The sequence below is a fragment of the Aquarana catesbeiana genome, linkage group LG09 (genome assembly GCF_042186555.1).
Source record: "Aquarana catesbeiana isolate 2022-GZ linkage group LG09, ASM4218655v1, whole genome shotgun sequence".
Classification (NCBI taxonomy): domain Eukaryota; kingdom Metazoa; phylum Chordata; class Amphibia; order Anura; family Ranidae; genus Aquarana; species Aquarana catesbeiana.
Window position 1 is genome coordinate 193,717,269 of NC_133332.1, and position 26,500 is coordinate 193,743,768.

General features: G+C 40.6%; 1 protein-coding gene across 3 annotated transcripts in view; it reads left to right on the plus strand.

The window, feature by feature from the left end:
- The window catches only part of LOC141108162 (vascular endothelial growth factor receptor kdr-like), a 308,462-nt gene that overhangs the window by 101,532 nt on the left and 180,430 nt on the right, over positions 1-26,500 (plus strand). For all 3 annotated transcript variants that reach the window (XM_073599472.1, XM_073599473.1, XM_073599474.1), the window contains exon 5: positions 21,172-21,331. In XM_073599472.1, the coding sequence (XP_073455573.1) occupies positions 21,172-21,331 (160 nt within the window). The remainder of the gene's footprint in view (positions 1-21,171; positions 21,332-26,500) is intronic.

Genomic DNA, 26,500 nt, shown 5'->3' on the forward strand with positions numbered 1-26,500 from the left:
TTATTTCGTGAGCAAGAACAGGGTTGGTAATAAGGATATTTTACAAGCCAAGCTTGTAATTGTTGTGATCCTACAATCAACCATATACTTTAAGCAAAGCTTGCACACCATTATCTTCATAGTTGATCTTGAATCAATTCTTTCATTTAAACAATGTTTTTCTGTCCCCACCTACACATACATTCAGTTTCAGGAAACTGAACTGAATTTCCTTTATTATACACAATTTCACCTCTGTTTTTTGGAAACAAAAACCTACCAATGACCTAACATATGTACACAATACATGCAACATATTTTTATGCAATTGCTGCTGCATAGAAGAAAAAAAAAAATATATTAAAGTGTAACTTTATTAACTACTTCCGGACCGCCCACCGCACATATACTGCGGCAGGGCGGCCCGGCTACGTGAAAAATTGTACCTGTATGTTGTTTGTGACTTCCAGGTTGGTAACAGGCGTGCGTGCCGCTGGCGACCTGCTCCCACTGTGAGTAGGAGCCAATCAGTGGGTTCGGCAGCTGCGATGGCCGCTGGCCACCCACTATCGTTCGGAGGAGAGGCAGAATGGTGGTCTGCCTTTGTAAACAGGGCAGACTGTCATTCTGTCAGACAGGGACAGAGAGATCTTGTGTTCCTGCTAATCAGGAACACAAGATCTCTCTCTTCCTGCAATGAGTCCATCCCCCACACAGTTAGAAAGCATTCCTAGGAGCACGCTTAACCCTTGGATTGCCCCTGATGTTAACCCCTTCCCTGCCAGTGTCAGTACAGTGACAGTGCATTTTTTTTAGCACTGATCGCTGTATTGGTGTCACTGGTCCCCAAAAAGTGTCCGACTTGTCTGCAGTAAAAATAAAAATGCCATAAAAATATCCCACAGTCTGTAGACACGATAACAAAATTTTGCAGTGCCTCTGTGTGCAATTTGTGCCCATTCGAACAAAAAAGGATTTTTTAGGTCAGATTTTGATGTTGTTTGAGAAGATTGCATTCCAATTAGTCATGAGGGTGTCAATAGGGTTGAGGTGAGGGTCCTGTACCTAAGGGCCACTTAAGTTCCTCAAATTATGTCTTTATGGACCTGGCTTTGCACACTGGGGCAGAGTCATTCAGGAACAAAAATGGCCTTCTTCAAACTTTTGCCACTAAGTTGGAAGTGTACAATTGTATACGACTTTTTTGTATGTTGTAGCAACGGCATAGGATGAACATGTATCCTTCACTGGAAGCACCTAAAATTAATCATTTGGAAGCAAGTCCACATATTTTTGGCCATTTAGTGTAATATAACCTGATAATTAAATGCTCAAAATTACACTCACTAAGTTCACAGAATAAGTGTTCATTTTCATATAATCCCTTTACTCATAATATATAGTAATATAGCATCGAAAGGTGCAACATTTTATGCACAGACAGAATTTTGTAAAGTTGGGTCACTATTTTTTTTACTATTAATAAAAATCTTTTTTTTGTACATAACAATTAATTACAGGGTGCAACTGATGACACTGATTTTGCAGAGCATTCTGAGTTACTAAAAGAGAAAACTCTGTACAGCGCTGCACAGAGCAGGAAGCGATTGGGTTAAGCCTCTTGTCTGACTCTGTATGTAAAATATTTTATCTATTCAGTTTTGTAAAAAACAAAGCAGTTAAAGTGAGTCTGGTGAACATATGAAAAAGGAAAGAGGAAAGGAAAAATATTTTTAGCACTTTGTTTTTTGTCTTAAACATAATCAATACAGAACATATACACAACCAAAAAAAAAATAATACAACACCTTTTTTTGTGCAATTTTGAATGGGGAAAGGGGTTTACTTCTACCAGACAGGAAGTAAGGGGAAACCTGCAAACGGGACAGTCATCAATACAAAGCTTAGAGGATTTCTATCATTCCCCTAATTAACTTAAAAAAACATTTTCACCTCTATGCTGTTGTTAGAGGTATTTCCCCTCACTTCTTGTCCTGGTGAAACCTTTCTACCAGACAGAAAGTTAAATAATCTCTCCAACGAGTCTCCAATGGCAATGAAACCTGACTAAAGTTCTAATCCTTCCCCACTCTATCCAAAACTAAACACAAAACTAGGGGTAAACTTTAAACCTGTTGCAGAGTTATGGAGTAGATGGTTTTAAAATACTGTATTTATCGGCGTATAACACGCACCGGCGTATAACACGCACCTCAATTTAGGAGGGAATTTTAAGGAAAAAAAACTTTTAGGAGGGAACTTGAAGGGAAAAAAACTTACATTGAAATGCCCATCATTGCAGCCTTCTCAGTGCAGCCTTGCCCCAGTGCAGCCATGTCAGTGCAGCCATGTCAGTGCAGCCATGTCAGTGCAGCCTTGCCAGTGCAGCCATGTCAGTGCAGCCTTGCCAGTGCAGCCATGTCAGTGCAGCCATGTCAGTGCAGCCATGTCAGTGCAGCCATGTCAGTGCAGCCTTGCTAGTGCAGCCATGTCAGTGCAGCCTTGCCAGTGCAGCCATGTCAGTGCAGCCATGTCAGTGCAGCCATGTCAGTGCAGCCTTCCCCAGTGTCCAGTGCAGCCTTGCCCCAGTCCAGCCTTGCCCCAGTCCAGCCTTGCCCCAGTGCAGTCTTGCTGAAGCCTCTGAGCTTCAAAATCGCCGACCACGATTTGAAAATGGCGCCGCCGGCGCCGAAATACACAGAGCCAGTCCTCGGCTCTTCTCGGCGGCTCTCGTTCACTTTCGGCTCCACTCGGACGGTGAGCGGAGCTATCCGAAACTAGCTGAGTATACTCGGCTAGGCTCGGGCGGCGCTCGAGTGAAACCGAAAGTGGCCGAGAAGAACCGAGGACCGGCACTGTGTATTTCGGCGCCGGCGGCGCCATTTTCAAATCGCGGTCAGCGATTTTTTCGTTCTGACAGGTCAGGATCGCAGGGGATCGGCGTATAACACGCACCCGCGATTTTCCCCTGATTTTAAGGGGAAAAAAGTGCGTGTTATACGCCGATAAATACGGTATATTAATATTATAATCATTGACATATACTCCTTCCCCAGATCTTGAGTCTTGCAATGAGTCTGTCTGTTGAAATGATTTATCTGTTTGATGTAAGCACTCTGTAAGACTTGCATTTGAAGGTGCTCAAGGTATTGTGTTTTCGACCACTTAAACAAAATTTAGATAATTAATCATTCCCAAATGTTTAACCAGATGTTATTATAACAGATGTATTTCACCCAGGAGGATTGCTGATGCATTACGCAGGATGCAACACTAAGAATATGCACTTTAGCTTGTTCTCCATTGACTCTGTTGACAGGACTATATTTGCACTGACAGTTAACGCTCGGGACAAGATTGGCCTCGGAAAAAAGGGGTGGTAGACCCCAAAAAGCTTTTCCTGAAAATTTAAATGTTAGTGCAAATGATAAAGTACTCGGCTGTGAGTACTATGAAATGGTTTAGATCAAAGCATATGCATGTGTTAGAATGGCCCAGTCAAAGACCAGACCTAAATCCAATTGAGAGCCTGTGGCAAGACTTGAAAATTGCTGTACAAAGATATGTTCTCCGTTCAATCTGATGGAGCTTGAGCTATTTTGCAAAGAAGAATGGCCAAAAATGTCACTCTCCAGATGTGCAAAGCTGGTAAAGACATCCCCAAAAAGACTTGCAGCTGCTCAGGGGGGCTGAATACAAATGCTCACCATACTTTTGAGATTTTTATTTGTAAAAAAATTTGAAAACCATTTATCATTTTCCTTCTACTTATTAATTATGTGCCACTTTGTGTTGGTCTATCACATAAAATCCAAATAAAATACATTTTACATTTTTAGTTGTAACATGACAAAATGTGGAAAATTTCAAGGGGTATGAATACTTTTACAAGACACTGTATGCAAAGTCTGTTGAAATTAACAGGCTACGCTTAGAAAAATTTTATACTGAGTGATTACAAATTTTATTTAAAAATTCATACTGTACGTGTACTTTGTGAATTAAATCTTATTTCCCTATACAATACTTGAATGCAGACATACTAAAGCATAAAGAGTAGCAAACTGTTTATAAAAACAGATAATAGTGTAGTATCCCCTTGATCTACATTACAGTTCTGCAGCAAAAGTCTGAAATGTCTATTTATCTGCACTAACAAATTGCAGAAGTAAGGTTGGCCATTAGCACTGGAGGAAAGTTTTGGCACAATTTGGTGACTCTCAGGCATTTATACTGGTCATTATATCCATACACCCCATAGGTTACAGTGACCAACTGCTTGTGTTTATGCCTATAGAGCAGAGTGAGATAGGTGTGTTGTCCTGAAAGTGATTTTAGAACTCCATACATTGACTCCTGGTTTTGGTCAACTATGTGGTTTTTAAGCACAATATATAAAGGCCATGGTTGTGTTGTGTATATGGGGACATTCAAACATTATCTTGATAAAGCTGTAGACACTGTTTTATCAATGATGAACAGGACAGAAAATAGCACTTTTCAGCAAGATAATGCCTAACTTCAGAGGGCAGCTATCTTGTGACAAACTTTAGACAAAAAAAGACAATAGGGTTGAGTTGCTAAATAGGCTGTTCACTTTGCAAGGGAAGTTGCACTTTGCGAGGGATTTTGCCCCTAAGCTAAGTGAATGTGGTGAAAGCTTAGTGAATGTGGTGAAGTTTCATTTTGCAAGCAGTACCCAATCACATGCCATGCAATTGCACAAAGCTTCACCTCTTTCACTAAGCTCTGGGAAAAATCCCCTTGCAAAGTGAACAGCCTATTTGCCTTTAGTAAATCAACCCCAATGCACTTACTAACCTTTGAGATTCTGTTGTTTTTCCCATACTGGACGTATAGGGAAACGACTGGCAGACCCTTTATTGCAAGTGAACACCAATCCTGAAATAATGAAAATAATAAACTGATTGTCCAGTTCCTAGATCCCTGGAGTGACATTTAGAGGAAGAATCTGTGAACTCCATAGTGGTGTTGCAATTTTATTGCAAATACTCAGGCTTGAAATCAAGCCTATATTATTATAGTAGAAACCCTTGACTCATATGAAGTTTTTGCATAGGAAGTTTTTCCTGTGAGTAAACCTGCAGATAGTTGATATTGTGCAGAGTTTCAGCTGGCACTTAGATTTCGTGGTCATTACAGATATTTCAGAATGGCCAGTCCGAAAATTCTAGTTGTTGCAAGGAAATGATAGAGCCTTGTGGAGACATTCAGTCGGCTTCCTGTGTATAAAGGAAACCTGGGAAGGGGAGTACGCTGCAATGGATAAATATAGAACATCCGATCCCAAAATTAAGAGGACAAATGCTACCTGCAAGAAGGGAAAGGACTCACAAAGAAATGTTTTTTACATTACAGCAAAGAGAAATTACGTGCCAACGTTTTATACCATTGTGAGATCTACTGTGCTTCCAACTGCCTTTAACTTCTATAAGTAGAATAGTAATTTAAACTTGTAAAAATACAAATTATCTTTAAAAAAAAGTGAGAATTCTGTTTTTCAATGTGCTGGAAAAAAAGTTAAATCCTAGTCATTCTTTACATTGCTGTGAAAATGTATATAATTTCAATTTCAGGCATATGCAAAGTGCATTTCCATCGGTGACTTACATTGATTACTTTGGGAACAGAGCTCCCAAGAGAGTGCAAATGATGCCTTACCAGACCCTATATAGAAAGCTTACAGACTGAAGGATGTACTGTACGACTTTCTATTGAGCTTCTGCTTAGACGATTATTGTGACACTGAGTCAGTTATAAAATCAGATGAAAATACAAGACTATGTTAGATCACCTAAGTTGTGTTAGTTTCTAATACACAGCCCAGTTAGGAAGAATATGATAATTGTCATACAATATACATACATTTAGTAAGATATTGTCTATTTTATAAGATTTAGTGAAAAGAGTTAAGTATGAATTATAAAATTAAATAAAGTATGTGTTTTAACTGTTTGTTTTTCTTCACTGTATTTTGTTTTTTATAAAAAAAAAGTTCAAATTACTTATGTGTATAAATATCAGTAGAGTTGACATTTTTACATGATTTTGATATTTAACTGCTTGCCGACCAGCCGCTGTCATTATACTGCGGCAGGTTGGCATGGCTGCATGACTCCAAAGACATGCTGGTAGGTTAATTGGATCCTGTCTAAATTGTCCCTAGTATGTATGAATGTGAGTTAGGGACCTTAGATTGTAAGCTCCTTGAGGGTAGGGACTGATGTGAATGTACAATGTATATGTAAAGCGCTGCGTAAATTGATGGCGCTATATAAGTACCTGAAATAAATAAATAAAATAAATGAATCTCCGTAGGCCGGTGCCCGTGATGTCCGCCGACCACCCGTGATCGCTCCACAGATAGCCAGAACGGGGATCTGTGTATGTGAACAAACAGATCCCCATTCTGACAGGGGAGTAGAGACAGATCTGCTGTTCCTAGTGATCAGGAACAGAGATCTCTCTCCTCCTCCAGTCAGTACACTCCCCCCACAGTTAGAAACACCTCCCTAGGGAACAATTAGCACCAGACAAGGCGGTAGAGCAACAATCTGCACAAGGCTCTTTGTGAATTTGATATTATGTCATAAAAAATCACTTTCAAGCAAATAATTTCATTTTGAACAATAACTTTCATGTAAAATATGCTTATTTACCTTCTTCAAAATAATACATCTTCACATGCAAGGTGCAGAAGTAGGACTTTTCTTAAAGCAGATGTAATCCCCAAGTGAGTAACATTTGGTTAGCAAAAAGACAGTGGGGGTTATTTACGAAAGGCAAATCCACTTTGCACTGCAAGTGCACTTCAGAGTGCACTGAAAGTGCACTCTGAAGTGCAGTCGCTCTAAATCGAAGGGGTAGATCTGAAATAAGTAGAAGCTCTGCTGATTTTATCATCCAATCATGTGCAAGCTAAAATGCTGTTTTTTATTTTCCTCGCATGTCCTCCTCGGATCAACAGCGACTTTACTTCCAAGTGCACTTTCAAGTGCACAATAGTAAATAACCCCCTGTATCTTCTACTTCTTGATTCTTTTGTTGCATCTCATTCCTGGAACCTCTTTGCAGCCAACCCTATCTACATGCACTCCAGTAATGGTGGCATTGTAGTCTTCATTGGATGTCCTTGTGAAAGGATGAAAGCAAAGGATAGCAGCTCAGGAGACAAGAACAAATTGAGGATTTCCCATCACTTTCTGTCTCAATGACAATAGAATCCAGGACAAAAAGAGGGAGTAAATCTACCTAGTGGGAACACAACTTTTGACTAGACATAAGTTTTAATCATTTTCCACCCAAACTATTTTTTCTTTTTTGTGGAGCATGTGAAGCATGTCTAACATTCCCTGAGAGTATTATGGTATTTGGATATCAGTGTCTTGGCTGTAAATTCAGAAAAGCAGTGATAACTTTTTTGTAGGAAAAATATAAAGGTTAAATAATATCAGACAATATAAAATGAGTAGGTACATCTAAATACACATATGTAATGTTCTCTAGGAGGGCAGACGTCTCTGCACTCCATAATTCATTACCATACCAAGTAGAAATAATCAGTACTGATTTATTGCTTCACTAACTCTCCTTCACTAAATCTTAACTAAACATGCAGGGAAATAATACATTCGGTAAATTCCTTTAATAGCACAAGTGATCCTCAGGAAATCCTCCTAATGCTGTAAAATATATACAAGAATTTGCTAAGTGTATTAAAGCAACCATTTAGCATTTAGGAACTGTTGGCAGTACAGTGTAACACAAGTCAGCAACTATTATGCTGCCGTGCCATATAGATGCCATTGCATTACAACACTGTACTAACGTAAACATTCAAAAACAAATTTCTACTCCACAGACTGCTGCCAACTGTGAACTTAACACTCAGCATGAGGATTCCTATTTATCTTATGGTGCCTATTTACACCCGAGTGATGTGTCGCTTGAAGTGTGTTGCAACATGAGCTTTTTTGGTCCCTATAGACTGCAATGGAAGTTCCTAATAATGCACATTTTTCACGCAGTTTCTTGCATCTCCTTTTCATATATACTAGCTTTCCTAAAAAAAAAAAAAAAAAAAAAAAAAAAAAGCTCTAGCCTAAGAAATGTGTGTATAAATGCACATAAAAATGCTTCACAAAAGCTTGAAGAAGCTCAAGGGAAAACCTAGCTTGGGTATCAGATTTAAAGGTGGTTCCTCCCCTGGGTCACTCGACCTGTTGTGATATATGAGCAGGCAGGAGGAACTAGAGTGGCTGGCAGGAGAGCAAGTATAACATGCAGTGGCTGGGGAGTAGAGAAGCCCCAGATTTTTGACACATGGACTGCCGGAAAGGTATGTATAGCAGCCTTCTTCTTTTACAGGTGGACTTTTTTTTTTCTTTTATTATGCCAAAGCATCCCAGATACAACAAGTCAAGTTAGTCATTTTCACAAATAAAGAAACACTTAATCGGCAGACACCAAATACCGAACACAGACAAGACCTATAAATATGTTTGCTGACAGTGTATGTATTGCTGTGCATATGTTATAGCATCTATAATCAGTGAAGCCAAGGGGCCTAGAGGCCCGTAAGTACATGACAGGTAGGCTTTTGAGTAAAAGGGATCCTGAGTCCAAGTCCAGCCAAAATTATTTGTTAAAAACTGCTAAAGGGAATGTAACCTCTGTGAGGTTCTTACTGCTGTGTGTTCCCATTGTTGAGGCTCTGCCCTGGTGGTGAGGGGGGTCAGAACAAGAGACGTGATGGGAGAGCTCTTCAATGGGAATGAAGACTGGTTAGAACTTTTACCGGGTTTGCACTACTGTTTTACCTTCCCATCCTGGTAACCCCATTCCCCTAATTTGTTTGTGCTGGTGTCACAGGGATAAAAAAAAAAAAAAAAAGCAAAAAGAAATCCAAAATATAAAAAAAGTGTTTAAAGTTGTGCTTTAAATAGCCTAATGGTATATCCTGTGATTCTTTAAGTCATGCACAACACATACATGGAGCTTTTGTGGCAAGCCATTCCTCCATCCCATTAGCCACAGCACCCTGCTATATATGTGTTTTACTGCATGTTAGTGCGGATGTGTGAATGGGCCCACATAGTGTTCCATTAAGGCAGCGCCACACTTAAGCTCAATTACATCATCAGCTTCAAACTGTTCTACAAAATTCATTGTCACATATAACTATAGGGAGGACTGTCACTTAGTGGAAAAAAAAAAATCAGAAATACAAAACATTGTTAATGATCAGTGAAAAAAGAGACAAGGAAAGCAAAGATACACTGCTAACAGAATTGTGTTGTTTATCATTTCCTGACATAGACTAAAATAAGTGGCTTTAAATAGAGATCATTCCAGCCAGACTTCCCTGAAAAGGCCAAGAGGTTGACTTACTAATAGTAAATAGGCTGGTCACTGTACAAGGGAAGGTGCACTCTGCAGCTCTACTGACTTTCATCATCCAATCATGTGCAAGCAAAAACTCAGTTTTTTTTAACATTTCCGTGCACCTGTTGGGTATTCTTTGTAAAGTTAAATTGCACCACATTCACTAAGCTCCGGGGATAATTCCACTGCACAGTGAAACTTCTCTTGCAAAGTGAACAGCCTATTTGTCTTTAAAAAATCAACCCCCAAGTATATTGTGTCTGGATGCAGTTTAATTCTATACATACTGCAGTGATGAGATAAACTACAGATACTGTCATGAACCCTTGTGGTGATTGACAACTCCTATGGGATGAACTGTGTGTTTGCTTTGGAATCACAATAAACACCTGCCCTTATTTAATAGAAGTGTATGCTGAATTAGATGGATAGGAGAGGGACATATGGAACCAATTACTAAAGTATGGAATGGGAGTGGAACTGCAATATGTCACTCCAAGATCCTTCATTTTCTGTAAAACAAAATTTTATCTTAAGTATTGAAGTTCAGACAAAACAAAACCAGGTTTTGAGCATTTAAGTTGCACACAGGCGTTCTATAATCACACAAGAGCTGAATAAACATTGATAAAATAACAATGTGCAGACCTTCCCACTGATAATAGAATCAATTCAAATATAAAAATATATAAAAATAAAAATGCATCAATAAATATACAGTTATTACATGCATTATGTGACTAACACAATTATAAATATATATATAAACAAAGTGCACTAAAAGAAAAGTATAAATTCCAACAAACCTAATAGTCCGTGAAAATCACAAAAGTTTTTTTGCGTTGCTGACACACGGTATTCCCCATGCAAGTTCAGAAACTCCCACTGTGCAGTCTTCACCCTGTGCTACACCAAACCGCTCAGCTTCAATATAGGACCTCACATTTAAAATGAGGTCAGGAGCGCTTGTGTCCCTTTAAGGGAAAAGAAGCAAAGGTCCAGTCTCCTCCGCTCACTTCCAAGTATCACGCAGCTCTCATAAAAATAGTTCCAGCATGAACGGTACATATGAAAAGAAAATATTTCATAGTGTTCACTAACAGATTAATTCAATGGAGGCAATAGTTAAAGTGGTTCTAAAGGCTCATGTTTTTTTTTTTCATTCTGTTCATGAAGGTAAAAAACCTTCTGTGTGCCACAGCCATCCAGCTCCCCCCCCCCCAATACTTACCTGAGCCCCACCGCGATCCAGCAATGTGCACGAGCAGCTCGGCTCTCCGGGGGCTCTCTCTCTCATCATTGGCTGAGAATCACAGCCAGTGAGCCAATGAGGAGGGCCAGGGCCTAGCTGCTTCTTTGTGTGTGAATGTACAAGCAGAGCAGCAGCTCGGGGCGAGCCAATTTGGGTGTCCCCATAGGAATCTGTTTGCTCTGGGGGCACTCGGCAGGAGGGAGGGACCAGGAGCGTAGGCAGGGGACACGAGATATGGAGGATTGGGGCTGCTCTGTGCAAAACCACTGCACAAAGCAGGTAAGTATGACATGTTTATTATTTAAAAACATATTGCCTTTAATATCACTTTAAAAACACTCACATGATATATTAATATCAGTGCATAAGGTTAATACTAATTTCCGGCCACAGAAAGGTAAATGAATGGCTCACCGGTCACTCAGCATATTCAAGAGTCCTAGCTAGCAAGATGACAGCCCCTTTTACACGTATTGTCCAATCCCAGGCTTCCTCAAAAAGGTAAGAGACCCCGTTTGTTGCCATAGAGATCTTAAACAACTACCTACCACCTGACCTACTCAAACCCGGTACTCAGCTGGCTAGACATTAAACAAAGCTGTCATTGAATGCTGTAAGCCTCAGTCAGATTGAGGATCACTGGTACATAAAAAATAAATACATGAACCTTACCCCCTTCACTAATTTAATATACCACTCCTAAAAGCACTAAAAGTATAATCTGAAAACGTAATCCACTGTTTAAAATACATGCTAATGAACGTAAATCTTTTTTTAAATACATGTACATGCAGCGCTTAGCGCACATCACAACTACTCACTACTAATTAAAACCAAATAAAATACGCTTACAGTTATAAAAATATAAAACCATATATAAAAAAAACTGCAAAAAACATATATGCATTATAACGGGACCAGATTGCAAATCACTAATAAAGCAATTAAGTTCAAAGTCTACATTGAGACCTCTGGGTGCCAGTACTTTGGTCTCAAAGATTCACCAAGATTCCTTGAGACTCAATCACCTAATATAATCACCCCCTTTCCAGTATTTCTCTATTTTTTCCACACCCCAAAATTTAAATCAAGTCAGGCCTTTATTGTTAAACCTCCTAAAATGTTGTGAGATGCTATGCTTTTTTTGTTATTTATTTCTCTTCCTATGCACTTTTAATAGTTGATTGGGTGGTGCACAGGTTGTAATTTTGTTATTAGCATGGTCATAGGTGTGCAAAGCCTATTGAATTAGAGTGTGCACCCCAAACACATATGTATATATACTGACGGTGTTAGTAGAGCAGTGTACGGTGTCAGTAGAGCAGTGGATCGTGTCATAAGGGCAGAGATTGGTGTCTGTAGGGCAGTGGACGGTGTCAGTAGTTTTTATTTGTATCATTTTATTTTGCATTATTTTTTACAATTTTTTTTTAAATTTTTTAGGAGAAAAAAGGAGAACCTGTTTTTTTATTTGCTGAAATTTTAGGGAGATAAATAAGGGGAATATATGCCACACTAGGTGATTAGGAATTGCCCAGGCACATTTGGCACACCATGTGTGCATGCCTATGAGCATGGTAAAATTTGGCTTCACATAAAAACGTAAGAGACTAAAAAAACTTTGAAATTGATTTCCATTATTTTAGAATAGCACACTGGGTCCTGCCTGATTCAGTAAGTGGAAGTCAAGGCAATACCGTTTTTCATCTGTAGCAATACTTATACCCTAACCAGCATGCCTTACTTTATTGCTCTGCAGAAAGCACACTACATTTTTCAGACAATAAATCTTGATCCCAATCTGAGTAGCAGTTCCTGTTAGTTGCAGCAGCGATGCTGCACCAAAATGGTAGCAATTCTACTGCTTCTGGTTCTCCACAGCTCAGAGGATGCCTTGGGGGTGAATTCCTCCAGTGTCATCAGTGCCTTTCCCTCTTCTCACTCTGTTGACTGCTGACCAACACTAAAGTACCCCCCCTCATCCCCCATGTCATGCCTTATAATTGTTCTGCACATCAAGTGTTCCCTTAGCATCAGCTGAGTGTGTAGGCCAGTGGACTCCAAACTGTGGCCCAGGGGCAGGATGTCTCTCTTTGCATGCTTTTATCAGGCCTTTATCAGGACACTATTCCTCCCACTGATAAAAGGCGCTATTCTTTCTATACCAACAATGGGGCATAATTCCTGTCACTGATACCAACAGAAGGGCACTATTCCTACCACTGACCCCAACAATCGGCACTATTTTTCCCACGGACACCAATGATGGGGCACAATTATTTCCCCCTATAACAACAATGGGGGCACTATTCCTCCCATCAACATCAATGATGGGGCACTATTTTGCCCCTAATACCAACAATGGGGTAATATTCCTCCCACTAATGATGGGGGATTCTTTACTCCCATTGATGTCAGGGCATTTTCTACTCACTGACCACAGCCCAGCCCTTCCAAAATCTGAAGGACAGTAAAAGCCCTTTATTTATTCAGAAAGCTTGCCAACCCCTGGTGTCGATAATAGAAAAAAAAGGGCAGTCAGATCAAGTGCGTGGGTTTCAGAAGAAAAAAAAACCTTGCACCGGCAATTTCTCTATTGAGATATATCTTAACCCCAGTGCCTTGGCCTCCCATTATGTCTCTAACTGAAAGCTACTGCAGATCAGTTAAAGGGACTAATTGGTTGGCCAAGTAAACACAATGAAAGTTTGACTTCACATAAAATCAGATATGATATACTAAAAAAGCTCAAATGAAGTCCACTCTGTTAGGAAGGCAGAAAAAATCCTAAGATGGTAAACTGTTTTAAAGTGGATGTCAAGGCAATGTATTTTCTTCTGTAATGATCCTTATCCCCCTCACCTCCCAATCAGCCAGCATGCTTAATAAATCAGATGCTCAAATTGAGTTCTACTTTCCTAACATGATTAATAAACAAAAGTTGAGGGGATTCTCTTCAAAATCTAAACTTAAAAATTCCATTTGCATAAGTGTTGACAGAGCCAGGAACATTACACCCTTCACTGTGCAAGTGAGCTTTAAGTATTAATGCCACCAGCCTTGACAATTTTAAAAGTGTTCCATGATAACATAAACAGCTGTGGATAAATGCAACAAAACAAACATATAAAAAAATTACACAATGGCTACATCCAAATTAACAAGACTAAAGTAGGGGGTTAAGAGTATGAATAATTCCCGTTATAGTCATGGCATACCGTCACCACAGGGATTAGAAGATAATCAACCATAGGGGTGTGTTCCTCTGAACTGAAGTGAGCATAAAAGAAGCAGAGGAAAGGATTCCCAAAATAATTCTTCAAAAAGGAACTGCTAGCATTATAGCTGTGGATAAATGCAAATCACTTGGCAGCACAGTGGCTAAGTGATTAGTACTTCCACATAGAAGCACTAGGGTTGTCGGTGTAAATCCCAACCATGGCACTACTGACAGGGTTTGCATGTTCTCCCTGTGTCTGCATGGGTTTCTTTCAGGTATTCCAGTTTCCTCCCACACTCCAAAGACATGCTGGTAGGTTAATCGGTTCCTGTCTAAATTGGGCCTAATATGTGTATGTATGAATGTGAGTTAGGAACTTTAGATTGTAAGCTGCTTGAGGGCAGGGACTGATGTCAAAGTACAAAATATATGTAAAGCGTTGTGTAAATTGATGGTGCTATATAAGTACCTATAATAAATAAACAGCAGGATGATCACCCCAATGAGCAATTGTGGAGCTGAACTCTGCAGACATTATGGCTGTATTGTCCCCACTAGGGGCCAGTCTCCTACATGACACATATTACTATGATTTATTAGATATGTGTACAGAAATTTACACATTACATCTTTACACATTACATCTCTTTTTAAATGTCATTTTCAAAAAAATAGTAATCATGTGATAGGCTGCAGTACTTTTTTGAGCACAGAGCTATATATTATGCTGTATGCCATTATCACAGTCAATAGAACTCCTGCTGGCTTGCTTTCCCTCTAATATATACATACAGTGTGTATATATATATATATATATATATATATATATATATATATATATATATGTATATATATATATATGTATATATATATATATATATATATTAGGAACAGTCCAAGCTGGTTTGTCCTGCACTTATATTTAGCAAACAAACACCATTTCAATGCAGGAGGGCTTTGTACAGCAAGTCTAAGTAAAACAAGTAAAACAAAGCATTCATTCTTCTGTGAATGACACTAAAGGGAATACACGCAGGCAGCACATGTATCTTTTTTTTAATGCTCTGCCAGCGCTCAGCCTTTTCACCAAGCAGAATGCTTCCATGACAGACAGAATGAGAGACAGAGAGCCTCAGGCATCAGCCAGCTCACATATATAAAGGCCTGTGGACAGCTGAGACTAATAATGAATTTTGGTGACCAGGTAAGATGTGGACCTGGTAATGGAGGCTTTATCTCAACCAAAGTGCTACAATGCCTCTACATTCTAAAAAGTCAGTTTGTTTTCTGCACCTCAAATCACTTTGTATTGGGGGGGCGTGGCCAACGCGGCATGTGAGCAGACGCTTAGTCACAGAGCTCCCACAGTTACCCTGAATTGATCCGGTTTCCGGTGCGGACTTCGCCCCAAAAGCTGCTTACCAACCCTGGGAAAGTCTCCGCTACATCCCGCACTTACTCCGGCCAGTGCAGAGGGTATGATGACCCGAGGACAGAGGGGAGAGGGATCGAGGATGGACCAGCAAAATGGCGCCGCTCAGCCATCAGCACAGAAGCGTGGCGCTGACAAACTGAAAGAGGCACAGAACAAACAACAGAAAAGCATGAAGGACAGCTCCGCTGAACACCCCAAGGACATGAGGTACTATACCCAGAAACTTAACGACAAATCCAGCCTGTTAGCAGCCCAGTCTCACTGTGACTTTGATATACACAATGACCCTGATGAGGAGGAGGGGGAGACAATACAGGGGGCAGGCACCATTACAACACAGGAGGACATTAACAGTGGTGCAGCTGAGGAGCCTGATAACTGTGAGGAGGAGGAGGGGGGTGAACAGCCCACACTTGCAGCCATACTAAGAGCGGTAAACAAATGCACAGCATCTGTCAATAACTTGCAAGCACGATTTGGAGGCTTGAAAGAGGAGGTTAGTCTCCTTAGGCAAGACATCCAGAAGATCCGAGAACGGACCACTGCAGCAGAAAGTAGAATTAGTGAAATAGAAGATAAGCTTCCCCACATGATCAGGGAATCCCAGGCTGCCACACGATTAGCTAAAGCCACTGACACACGTGCAGAGGATTTCGAAAATCGCCTCAGACGCAATAACGTGCGCATCGTGGGATTTCCTGAGAAAGCAGAGGGCCGTGATCCCACGCAGTTTATAGAGCAATGGATGTCGGATGTATTTGGCAAGGATGCCTTTACCCACCTATATGCTGTGGAACGGGCGCACAGAGTACCCACCAGACCCCTCCCCCCGGGGCACCCTCCTCGCCCGATCCTGGCCCGTCTTCTAAATTACCGGGACAGAGAAATAATTTTGCGGCTAGCCAGAGAGAAAAGGAATGTCCAATATAATGGTACCCGTATTTCCTTCTACCCCGATTTCTCCGCCGCGGTTCAGAAGAGTCGCGCAAGATTCACTGAAATTAAAAGACGCCTACAAAAGCTACAAGCCTCCTATGCAATGCTGTATCCAGCGAAACTTAGAATTACTCTACGAGGTCAAGCACATTTCTTTGAACACCCGGCGGAGGCCTCTGACTGGCTGGACGCCAACGAAAATGAACTCAGACAAGAGCGGAGACCAGGCATGGAATTTGATTGATGCCACTCATACTAGCACAGGTCTTTTTCATATTTCTCCCCCGGACGGGGGCAGTGCCGGAAACATACAATGATTTCTTCACTAAATAATGCGAGCTCGGATGCAAGTTAAACCCTGATGAAGTGCATGTCAGTACCCATCAGGTACTTTGGGCCGGAGGTCCAGGAGCTCCCGGATTGCCTTTGGGACCCGTTGTCCCACAGAAGTTTGTCATCTACTTTGACATCTTGGAGTCCTGGATTACAAAGCAAGCGGGCCCTTCTAGGCGATGAGCCGGTACAGGCGTGGAACCTGGCTCGGAAGAGGCCCCCAAGTTTGTTTGGCGCACCGTTGTGCGTCCTGAGGTTTTCTTTATACGTACAGATTTATTCCGGAACTGTAAAGCTACATTGTTATGCGGGTGACGACATGGCCCTTCTTCCCACCCTCAAGATATTCGCCTACCCAATATTCCCACTTCGATGCCACATAGCAGCCCTCTTGCTTCCTTTTTGTGAATATAGGAGAAGCAAGCAGCGTGTTACCGCTACCGGTCACCTTTTCTTCAATGTGAGATGACTACGGTAACTGTGCTCTCATGGAATGTCAGAGGGTTGCATGATCCCCTGAAGAGAACTATGGTATCATCGCTACTTCGGAAACATTTCCCGGCCATCTGCGCCTTGCAGGAAACCCACCTCACCAAGGACTCATTGTCTTGCATTGGTTTCCGTTGGGTGGGTAAGGCATACCATTCCACCCATACCTCATACTCTCGTGGTGTGAGTGTATTGGTGCATAGTTCCATAGAATACGTGGAGCTCGGCTCCGAAATTGATCAAGAAGGGAGATATGTATTTCTTTTGTGTAGATTATCTACTCTCAAATGTATATTAGCCTTTGTGTATGTGCCTCCTCCGTATAACAACCAAGTGGTGAGAGCTCTGTTGGCATACCAAGCTAGACATCCTGGGATCCCGCTGTATGCCCTCGGAGACTTTAATAACTACACTGACCCTCTTTTAGACAAGCACCCACCAGTGGCGAGAGGGAGGGGGGGGGCGGTACAGCACTCAGTAGGTTTATGGGGGAGGTGGGATGGAAGGACCCCTGGAGAGCGGGGAATCCAGAGGTACGTCAGTTCTCCTGCTTTTCCAGGGGCCACTCCTCTCTATCACGGATTGACCTCTGCCTGTGTTCGGGAATAGCGGACCGCTACATCTCGACGGTGACATATGCCACCAGAAGTGTATCTGATCATTCACCACTGATTGTGACTCTGGAGGTGCGTCCTCCTTCCACGACGGCTAAGGCTCCGTGGAAGATGAATGCATTCTGGCTGAATCTCTTCCCTTCTCATGAGCAAATAGAACTCCATATTGCAGAATACTGGCGGGTTCATGCCAGTGAGGCCCCATCAGCTCTATCATGGGAGGCCTTTAAGGCAGTCCTTCGAAGCATTTTTATTGCTGAAATTCAAGCAGTTAAGAAGAGAACCCATGCTCATGGGGAGGAAATAGAACATATGGCAGTAGACTTAGAGGAGCGATTTATTGCTGATCCTACTCAGGCTAATAAGGATGCATGGCTTTCAGCGCAAGAGGCGCTATATAGGGTCACATCGTCCACTGCAGAGAGAAAGAGGTTTTTTCAAAAAACTGCACATTATGAGGAGGGAGAGCACACTGGTCGTCTGTTAGCCACTATTGCCCACTCCCACCAGACCTCTCCATCGATTGGAGCACTACGCTCTCCTCAGGGAGGATTAACCAATAGCCCAGACCAGATCCTAGCAGAATTGGTGAGATTTTACTCCTCACTATACCAATCCAAACAAACTTACTCACAGGAATCGCTCACTGAATACTTGGATGAGGTCCAACTCCCCAGCCTATCTGAAGCATCTCGTGATGAGCTGGATGACCCCATTACTGTTGGGGAGCTACAGGTGGCGACCAGTTTGTTCCCCAACTCTAAGGCTCCGGGTGACGATGGACTCCCTATTGAAGTTTACAAACAGTATGGGGAATCTATACTCCCACATCTACTGAAGGTATTTAACGTAGCAAAACAAAATGGCGATCTCCCCCAGTCAATGACGAGAGCAAGCATAGTCCTGATACTAAAACCCAACAAAGACCCACTAGACCCGGGATCGTATCGCCCGATCTCACTTTTACAAACTGATGTGAAGATCCTCGCCAAGGTGCTGGCGCTGCGTCTGAACAAGGTCATATCCACCATAATACACTCAGACCAATCCGGCTTTATGCCGCAGAAATCGACTGCGATTAATTTGCGCAGACTTTTTCTCAATATCCAATCCCAGTCAGATAATACGGGAGATAGAGCCCTACTTTCCCTGGATGCCCATAAGGCGTTTGATAGCGTCGAATGGGATTATTTATGGGCAGTAATGAGGAAGTTTGGGATTGGGGACAACTACATTAAATGGGTACAGCTATTGTACTCTTCTCCGATGGCAGTCATTAGAGAGGGGGGACGGATTTCCACACCCTTCAATTTATATAGAGGTACGAGACAGGGATGCCCCCTGTCTCCCCTCTTGTTTGCCCTGGCCATAGAGCCCTTAGCTTCTATGATACGCAGTAACCCATTGATTCGGGGGTTTCGATACGGGGATGTCCATGAGAAAGTCATCATGTATGCTGATGACACCATGTTGCTTCTTGGTGATACGTCGGCGTCGCTGTCGGAGGTGATGAGAGTCATTGGCCGATTCGGGCAATACTTGGGTCTAATTATTAATTGGACCAAATCCTCCCTTCTATTGTTGGACCGTGAGCTCCCCCCCTCTCAAGACAATATAATGGACATCCCGGTATCGACATCACTCAAGTACTTAGGCATACAAGTTACTCCCCGTGTGTTAGACTATGTCAGCTTAAACCTAACCCCTCTTATCAATCGTTGTCGTGACCGGGTCAAAGTATGGAGCAAATTGAAGCTATCACAAGTAGGTAGGATTAATCTAATAAAAATGATCCTTATGCCCCAACTGTTATATATTCTCCACAATTCCCCAATGGTCATTACTTTAAAAAAATTCCGGATTATTAACTCACTCTTCCGATCATTTATATGGCTATCAAAACCACCCAGAATTAAACTTGAGCAACTCCAGCGTCCCAAGGACGACGGGGGCATGGCGCTCCCTAACCCTTGGGTATATTACCTAGCTGCCCAGCTGCAGCACATTACCAGAGCTCTGAGGCTTACACAGGAAATAGAATTAAATCTGCGGGACCCCTCAGCCCAGCTACTTCGCTTTACAGTCAAGTGTGAGGCCCTGGAAGGACTGGAGGCGTTGCGTTACAACAAATCCAACAAACTCTTTCCAACTTATGCTCTTATGCAAAAGATTTGGAATAAGACCAGGATGCTACAGAAAGTACAAGGATATACTAAATATAGCCCAATTTGGGAAAATAACCACTACATGGAAATAGCAAAAATACCATATGGGAGGAAATGGAAACAATATGGGTTATCACACATGACGCATATATTCCAAGATGGCAAGCTGAGATCCTTCTCGGAACTTAGAGAGGCCTTCCGGTTACCGCTCTCCATGAATTTTTACTACCAGCAACTTAAACATGCGATAGATGCACAGGGAGGTCCAGAGACCTGGACTCTAGAACCCGCGCCTGTCTTTAACTTCCTCCTAGAAATAAATACATATAAAGGGTTCATATCGGACTGCTACGCTATGCTTCTGGGCTTGGTTATGGGGGACTCGCCATTGAAGGTTATGACCAGGTGGGAGCAGGATGTTGGCGCGTTTGAAGAGGAACAGTGGGACGAGGCTCTGCAGGCGGTCCCCCTGTGCTCATTGAATGCTGCTTAAAAACTGTCCCAGTTGTATATATTGTCCAGGGTACACTATACACCGGCTAGGCTTGCCCGTATGGGTGTTGGCACAGACCCCACATGTACAAGATGCTGTAGAGAACACGGAGATCTTATTCACCTCCTATGGAGGTGCCCTAAACTTCATTTATATTGGAAAGAAGTGCTGGATACCATTAATATGGTCTTTCAGGTACAGATACCATTAGACCCCAAACCATGCCTATTAGGGATAGTAGATGACTTATTGACAGGTGATATTCTTAAGCAAGCCGTCAATAGAACTCTATTTCAGGCACGTATGTTAATTCTTAGGCATTGGAAATCTGAAGACCCTCCCACGAAACAGGAGTGGATCACACAGATGGGAAACACCATCCGTCTGGAAAAAATTATTTTCCAACACAGGGGAACATCCAAAAAATTCGAAAAACTCTGGGCGCAGTGGCTGGGAGTCCCCGGACTCGCGCCAGTAGATCTAGTGATGGACCGTTTATTTTAGAAAAACCGATAACTGTACTGTTGCCATAAATAAGAATAAACGATTGTATTCTGTTTTGCTGAAGCTATGGATGCGCAGGTGGAGGTTTAATGGGTGAGACGCAATACTATGATATGCTTGATTGGGAAAATATGGGGGAAAAGGGATACAATATGTGTTATCTCCATGTCTGATTGTACCGCTATTTTATACTCTAACATGTCTGTTCCGGAACTGTATGTAATAATTTCTTGCTGAAATAAAAACCTTTTTGTTTGAGAAAAAAAAAAAATCACTTTGTATTATATGCACCATATAAGAAGTTAGTGGATAAAGTTCTAGTCCTAAAATGTTTATTCTTTTTCAGTACCGTAGTGCAGTTGAAGTCAACCTGCCTGGAATGGAATGGGATCCAAAGATTGGATTTACAATCTCATCACGTCATTACAGTCTTAATGAAATGTTGCAATGTGTCACTACAGTCAAAGGGAAGCTTTTCAAATCTCTGTTCTGGAAACAAAACATAGGTAAGCAGCAGACTCTCATGTTCAGAAAAAGAATATGTTTAAAAAGTAGAAATAACTGTTGATACCACTAAATGGACATCACCTTCCATGTGACAAAGGCACCATATTTCTGGTATTCTCATATATTCAGATATTTCTGTTAATGTCATCCCTGATCTAAGAACAGAAGGGTGAACTTTTTTACAGACATGTCAAAAACTGTGTTGGAATGCTGATCTATCATTTCCTAATAAGCATTTTCATTCAGTGACAAAGTGCTGTCATATGTTGGTACTAACATCTCTCAGTGTCAAAGCTTTAAAGTGTATTTGAGGCCCAAACATCCAGTAGTGAAAGGACAGAACCTATATCAGATTTTTACAGCTCCGTGTGTCCCCTCTAGGGCGATTCACTTTCTCTACTTGTTCTGGTGACCACTGTCACTGGGACTAAAGTGATGAGAAATTTCAGTTGTCACCAGCACTTAGGAACAGAGGAAAGTCTTCCAGTGAGGATACCTTTTCTGGCACACCTTGGAGAGTTCTTCTGACTTCCTGTTACGTCCGCAGGACAGGAAGTGAAGGGAAATCTCCACAATGGGACACAGATGGCAATAAACTGTACACAATCTAAGAAGAGTGCAAACAAATGTCCAAGAGTCTAAAATCGTTTAATAATAAAATTGGTTTACAGAAGGAACACACAAAACAGCCACCATGTTTCAAGGGCCACACTAAAACCCCCTTCTTCAGGATAGGTTATTAAGTTTATGAATATAGAATATAATATGAAGAATAGGTATATAAATGTAAAGTATAGAATGCAAATGACCACATCCAAGGATAAAAATCATATTACATAAAATGTACTTAAAACCATGTGATGAATTGGAACTTTTCCTAAAAAAACAGGAGAAACCTAAAACATATTGTGAAATGTAACAACCCATACATGTACGATGAGCCGAGAAAAAGGAAGTTCAATAGCCAGTGCGGCTCTGTTTGATTCTGAGCATGCGTGGACTTTGTGCGTCGGAATTGTGTACACACTATCAGAATTTATAACAACGGATTTTGTTGTCGGAAAATTTGAGATCCAGATCTCAAATTTTGTGTGACAGAAATTCTGATGGAAAATGTCTGATGGAGCCTACACACGGTCGGAATTTCCGACAACAAGCTCCCATTAAACATTTTCCGTCGGGAAATCCGACCGTGTGTACGGGGCATTAGAATCGCTGTCATTTCACTAAAAGTTTTAACTAACAAAAAAAATCTGAAAAATTACAGTAAATTCATAATATGGAAATGAACTGCCAAACATAAAAAGAAAAATACAAAACAAAAAAAAAAAAACAACCAGTGGCAATGAATTTTGAATAATAAATAAAAAATAAACACAAGGATACTCATAATAACTAAACATAAAAGTTTAACATTTTTAACAGACTTTTTAATCACTATCAGTATTTCATCTTAATCATGATTTCCCCCTATTTTGTCCACAGTTTTGTCCTCCGCTTGGCATGGCCATTGGCATTTCTGTCCACATTTTTCCGAGACATTGTTGTTACCTTTTTTAAAAGTATTATTTAATATCTTACTTTTTATTTCACATTTACATCTTATTTCAATTTACACAAGTGTCTTTAGGACTGTTTCCTCATGTCAACAGCTAAATGTAGTGGCTGCATTTGTTTTCTTTTTTAAGTCTTTCTCTCCTTTAGCTTCACTTATTGCTACAGCCAGTAAGTATGTTCATTTTTAACTTCCTTTAACAGACCAAGCTGTCCAGTAAAAGTGACAGAGAATTGAGATAAACTATTTACCACTGACACTGCTCGCAATGGTCAGCGATTATTAGTTTATGTAAAACCTTTGTTCCAAAAGGAAAAACATTGTTGCTGTAACTGCTTATAAAGTGTTGCTGGAGTTCAACTTTAATTTGTTAGTCAAGTCCATCTAAATCGTCTAGTCTAAACTGGCATACATGGATCTAAATTCAACAGGTTTAGCAGGGACCAGCCAAATTTCAATCCATGTATAGGCACCCTGGTTGTTCAGAAGTCAATCTACTGATCAACTGATCAACTTCTGTACAATCAGCCTGTTGAGTTTTTCCCAGATAATCGGTGCCACTGGCTATAGCTAACAGCACAGATCATTGTATGCTGATGGTGGAGAAGGTTCCCCATCATCAGAAGATAGCACAGCGGAGGGATTCCCTCATCCACCTCAAATGTGTGAATGGGGGAATTGGATATTTTTTTTCATTCAACCTACTGGTTGAACAAAAAAAAATATGAATGCATGGGCTAGCACTACCTTCTCAACCTTCACTACCTTCATTCAACCTAGTGGTTGAACAAAAAAAATTATGAATGCATGGGCTAGCACTACCTTCTCTCTGGACTGACAATGCTGCTGTTCAAGGGTGGCTCTGTTGCTTCTCCATAAAGTTTAGCCACCAACACAGGGAGTGTTGTAGTATCTGGATTACCAGGTAAAAACTAGGGAAAAAAGGCTACAAAGCAAAATGAATGCAGCTGCCATATTTATTGTTTGTTAAACAGCAATATACTAAATGTTCGTTTTTAAATTTAGATACGCTTTAATGTTTATTATTTATTATTATCTGTTACATGGGGTTTTTTTGCCCCATGTACTTTACCTTTTCACAAACAGCTCAGTCTTACAATTCATTAGTTATTAGTCCCTTGTTTCCACATTTCTTCTATTCACATCTAATCTTATATTATCACCACACAGTTGTTTTTCCCTGATATATCTACATTTTAATTAGATTTTGACTTGTTTCTGACATTCTGCAAGTAAACCTTACTATAACAGTTTCCAGCATCTCTTTACATGATATATACAATTATTACATCATGATGTTTCCAACATACAGTTAGGTTGTAGATAAAGGAAAGCCGGCAGCTTGCTCTTTCGCAATGAATACATTTATTAATCCAGGTGTGGTACAAAATAATACAGGGATTACGTGTTTCGGCGTGTAGCCTTAGTCATAGCCTTAATGCAGTGGGGCTGATTTACTAAATCTGGAGAGGGGAAAATCTGGTGCAGATGTGCATGGGAGCCAATCAGCTTCTAACTTCAGATTGTTCAATTAAGATTAACAATAAAACCTGGAAGCTGATTGATTTCTATGCGGAGCTGTACCAGATTTTGCACTCTCAAGTTTTAGTAAATCAATCCCAGCATGAGTTATTCATTTTTGCAATATTATGATGGCTTTATTTATCTATTGGACAAAAAGTGTTATTACAGTAGCAAAATTAGTTTTGCTTTTAAACATTTCAAACTTTCATGCTTAGTTATTATGAATACCTTTTTGTACGTAATTTTTTTTCTTACTGTTTATTTTGACTGGTTGGTTTTCTTGCTTGGCAGTTCACATCCATGCTGTGAACAGAGGCAAATTGTTTTGTTGTTAGTCAAAACTTTTTGTCAAATCACAGTGATTCTGAGAATTGTATCTAATTAGTGTGTGCTGTATCTTATGGGTTTTTACATTTCTCAATACTTGTTGGGTTTATCCTGTTTATTGCGAATAGTTCTGATTAATCACATGGTTTTAAGTATATACTGTATAAAGTGATTTTTAGCCTTGCATGTGGTAATTATCATTCAATACTTTGTACTTACATACCTAGCCTTCATAAATATTTTCATTTTTTCTAGCCCTGAAGAAGAGGGGTTTTGTGTGACCCTAATTCCATTCCCATCCCCCACCCCAGTATACTTTAACTTTCAAAGGGACTCTGTCCCATAAGGAAAAATGAAGGGCTACTATTATATTTAATTATCTTATAGTTACAGTTCTCGGTGTTTTTATGTCCACTGTTTCATTGGTGATATTCTCAGGACCTGTGAGGACCCTTAGTTAGGAATCAGATGTACTTCAATCTATACATTTTCTAAAGCATACTTTATATCTTTTTCTCTGATTATTAGACCTAGGTAAACTCTTTCTACTCTTTCCATATCTTGATTCAGCTGGACAGCTTAGTCACAAGGAAGGGTTGTGATTGCATGCTTTTAGGCAATATTACCCTATGTTTACCAGGCATAACATTACATTCCACCCATGATTTTACGCAGAAGCACATGTTAAATTCTTTGTCTGCCTTGCTGTGTCAGTAGCTGTCAAACACCGTCTGTCTGCTAATAGTTGTATGTCAGCCTGTCTACATTTTAAAATACAGTAAGGGTAGTATAAAGAAAAATACCCTCTAACCATGAAATATAAAATATCATTGTGTATCTCTGTAATCTTTGATTAAAGTGGTTCTAAAGGCAAAAGGTTTTTTACCTTAATACATTCTCTGCATTAAGGTAAAAAAAACCTTCTGTATGCAGGCCCCTTATATTTACCCAAGCCCAATCTCGATCCATTGCTGTGCCTGAGAGCTGTGGCTCCCTCCCTTCACTGGACAGAAAACCATTGGCTCCTGCAGCTATCAGTCATGGCCAGTGAGCAGACAGCAGGGGGGCAGGGCTGAGACACGCTTTATGTGTCACTAGACACACAGAGCGCAACTCGAAATCGAGCCCGTGCGAGTGCCCCGTGGCAAGCGGCTTGCTTTGGAGTGAACTCGCAAGTGGGGAGGAATAGGAGGATTGGGGCTGAATTGTGAAGGATCATTGCACAGAGCATGTAAGTGAAGCATGTTTGTTATTAAAAAAAAAACAAAGGTTTACAATTACTTTAAAGAGTGGCAAAATTTAAATATTTTTTTTCAAAATGTTACATGTTCTTGGTAAATAAAATATTACCCTATAAAAACTGTATATGAAATAGAGGATGTAAAAAAATTTGGAGGCCTGCTAAAATAACAGAATAATAAGTGTTAAAAATAATTAATTGTGTGGTACCATCACAAAACAAACTTGAGCATCAATTGTTGGAGCATTTCCCAGTTCTTATTTGGTTTTCAGAGACTGTTTCTGTTTCTGAGCTAGATTTCTTTTACTGACTGTGATTTCGAGAAAGTCTCTAATGAGTACATGTTATCTACAATACAAAAAATGAATCTCAGTTCTGCATACACTTTATATACAATGTTTGATATACGCTGAACAGTTATACATACTGCATTTGTGCAGTGCCATTGCTGGTCACTTATAGCTGATGCTTTGTACAATGTGTGTTTTATGCTCAATGTGC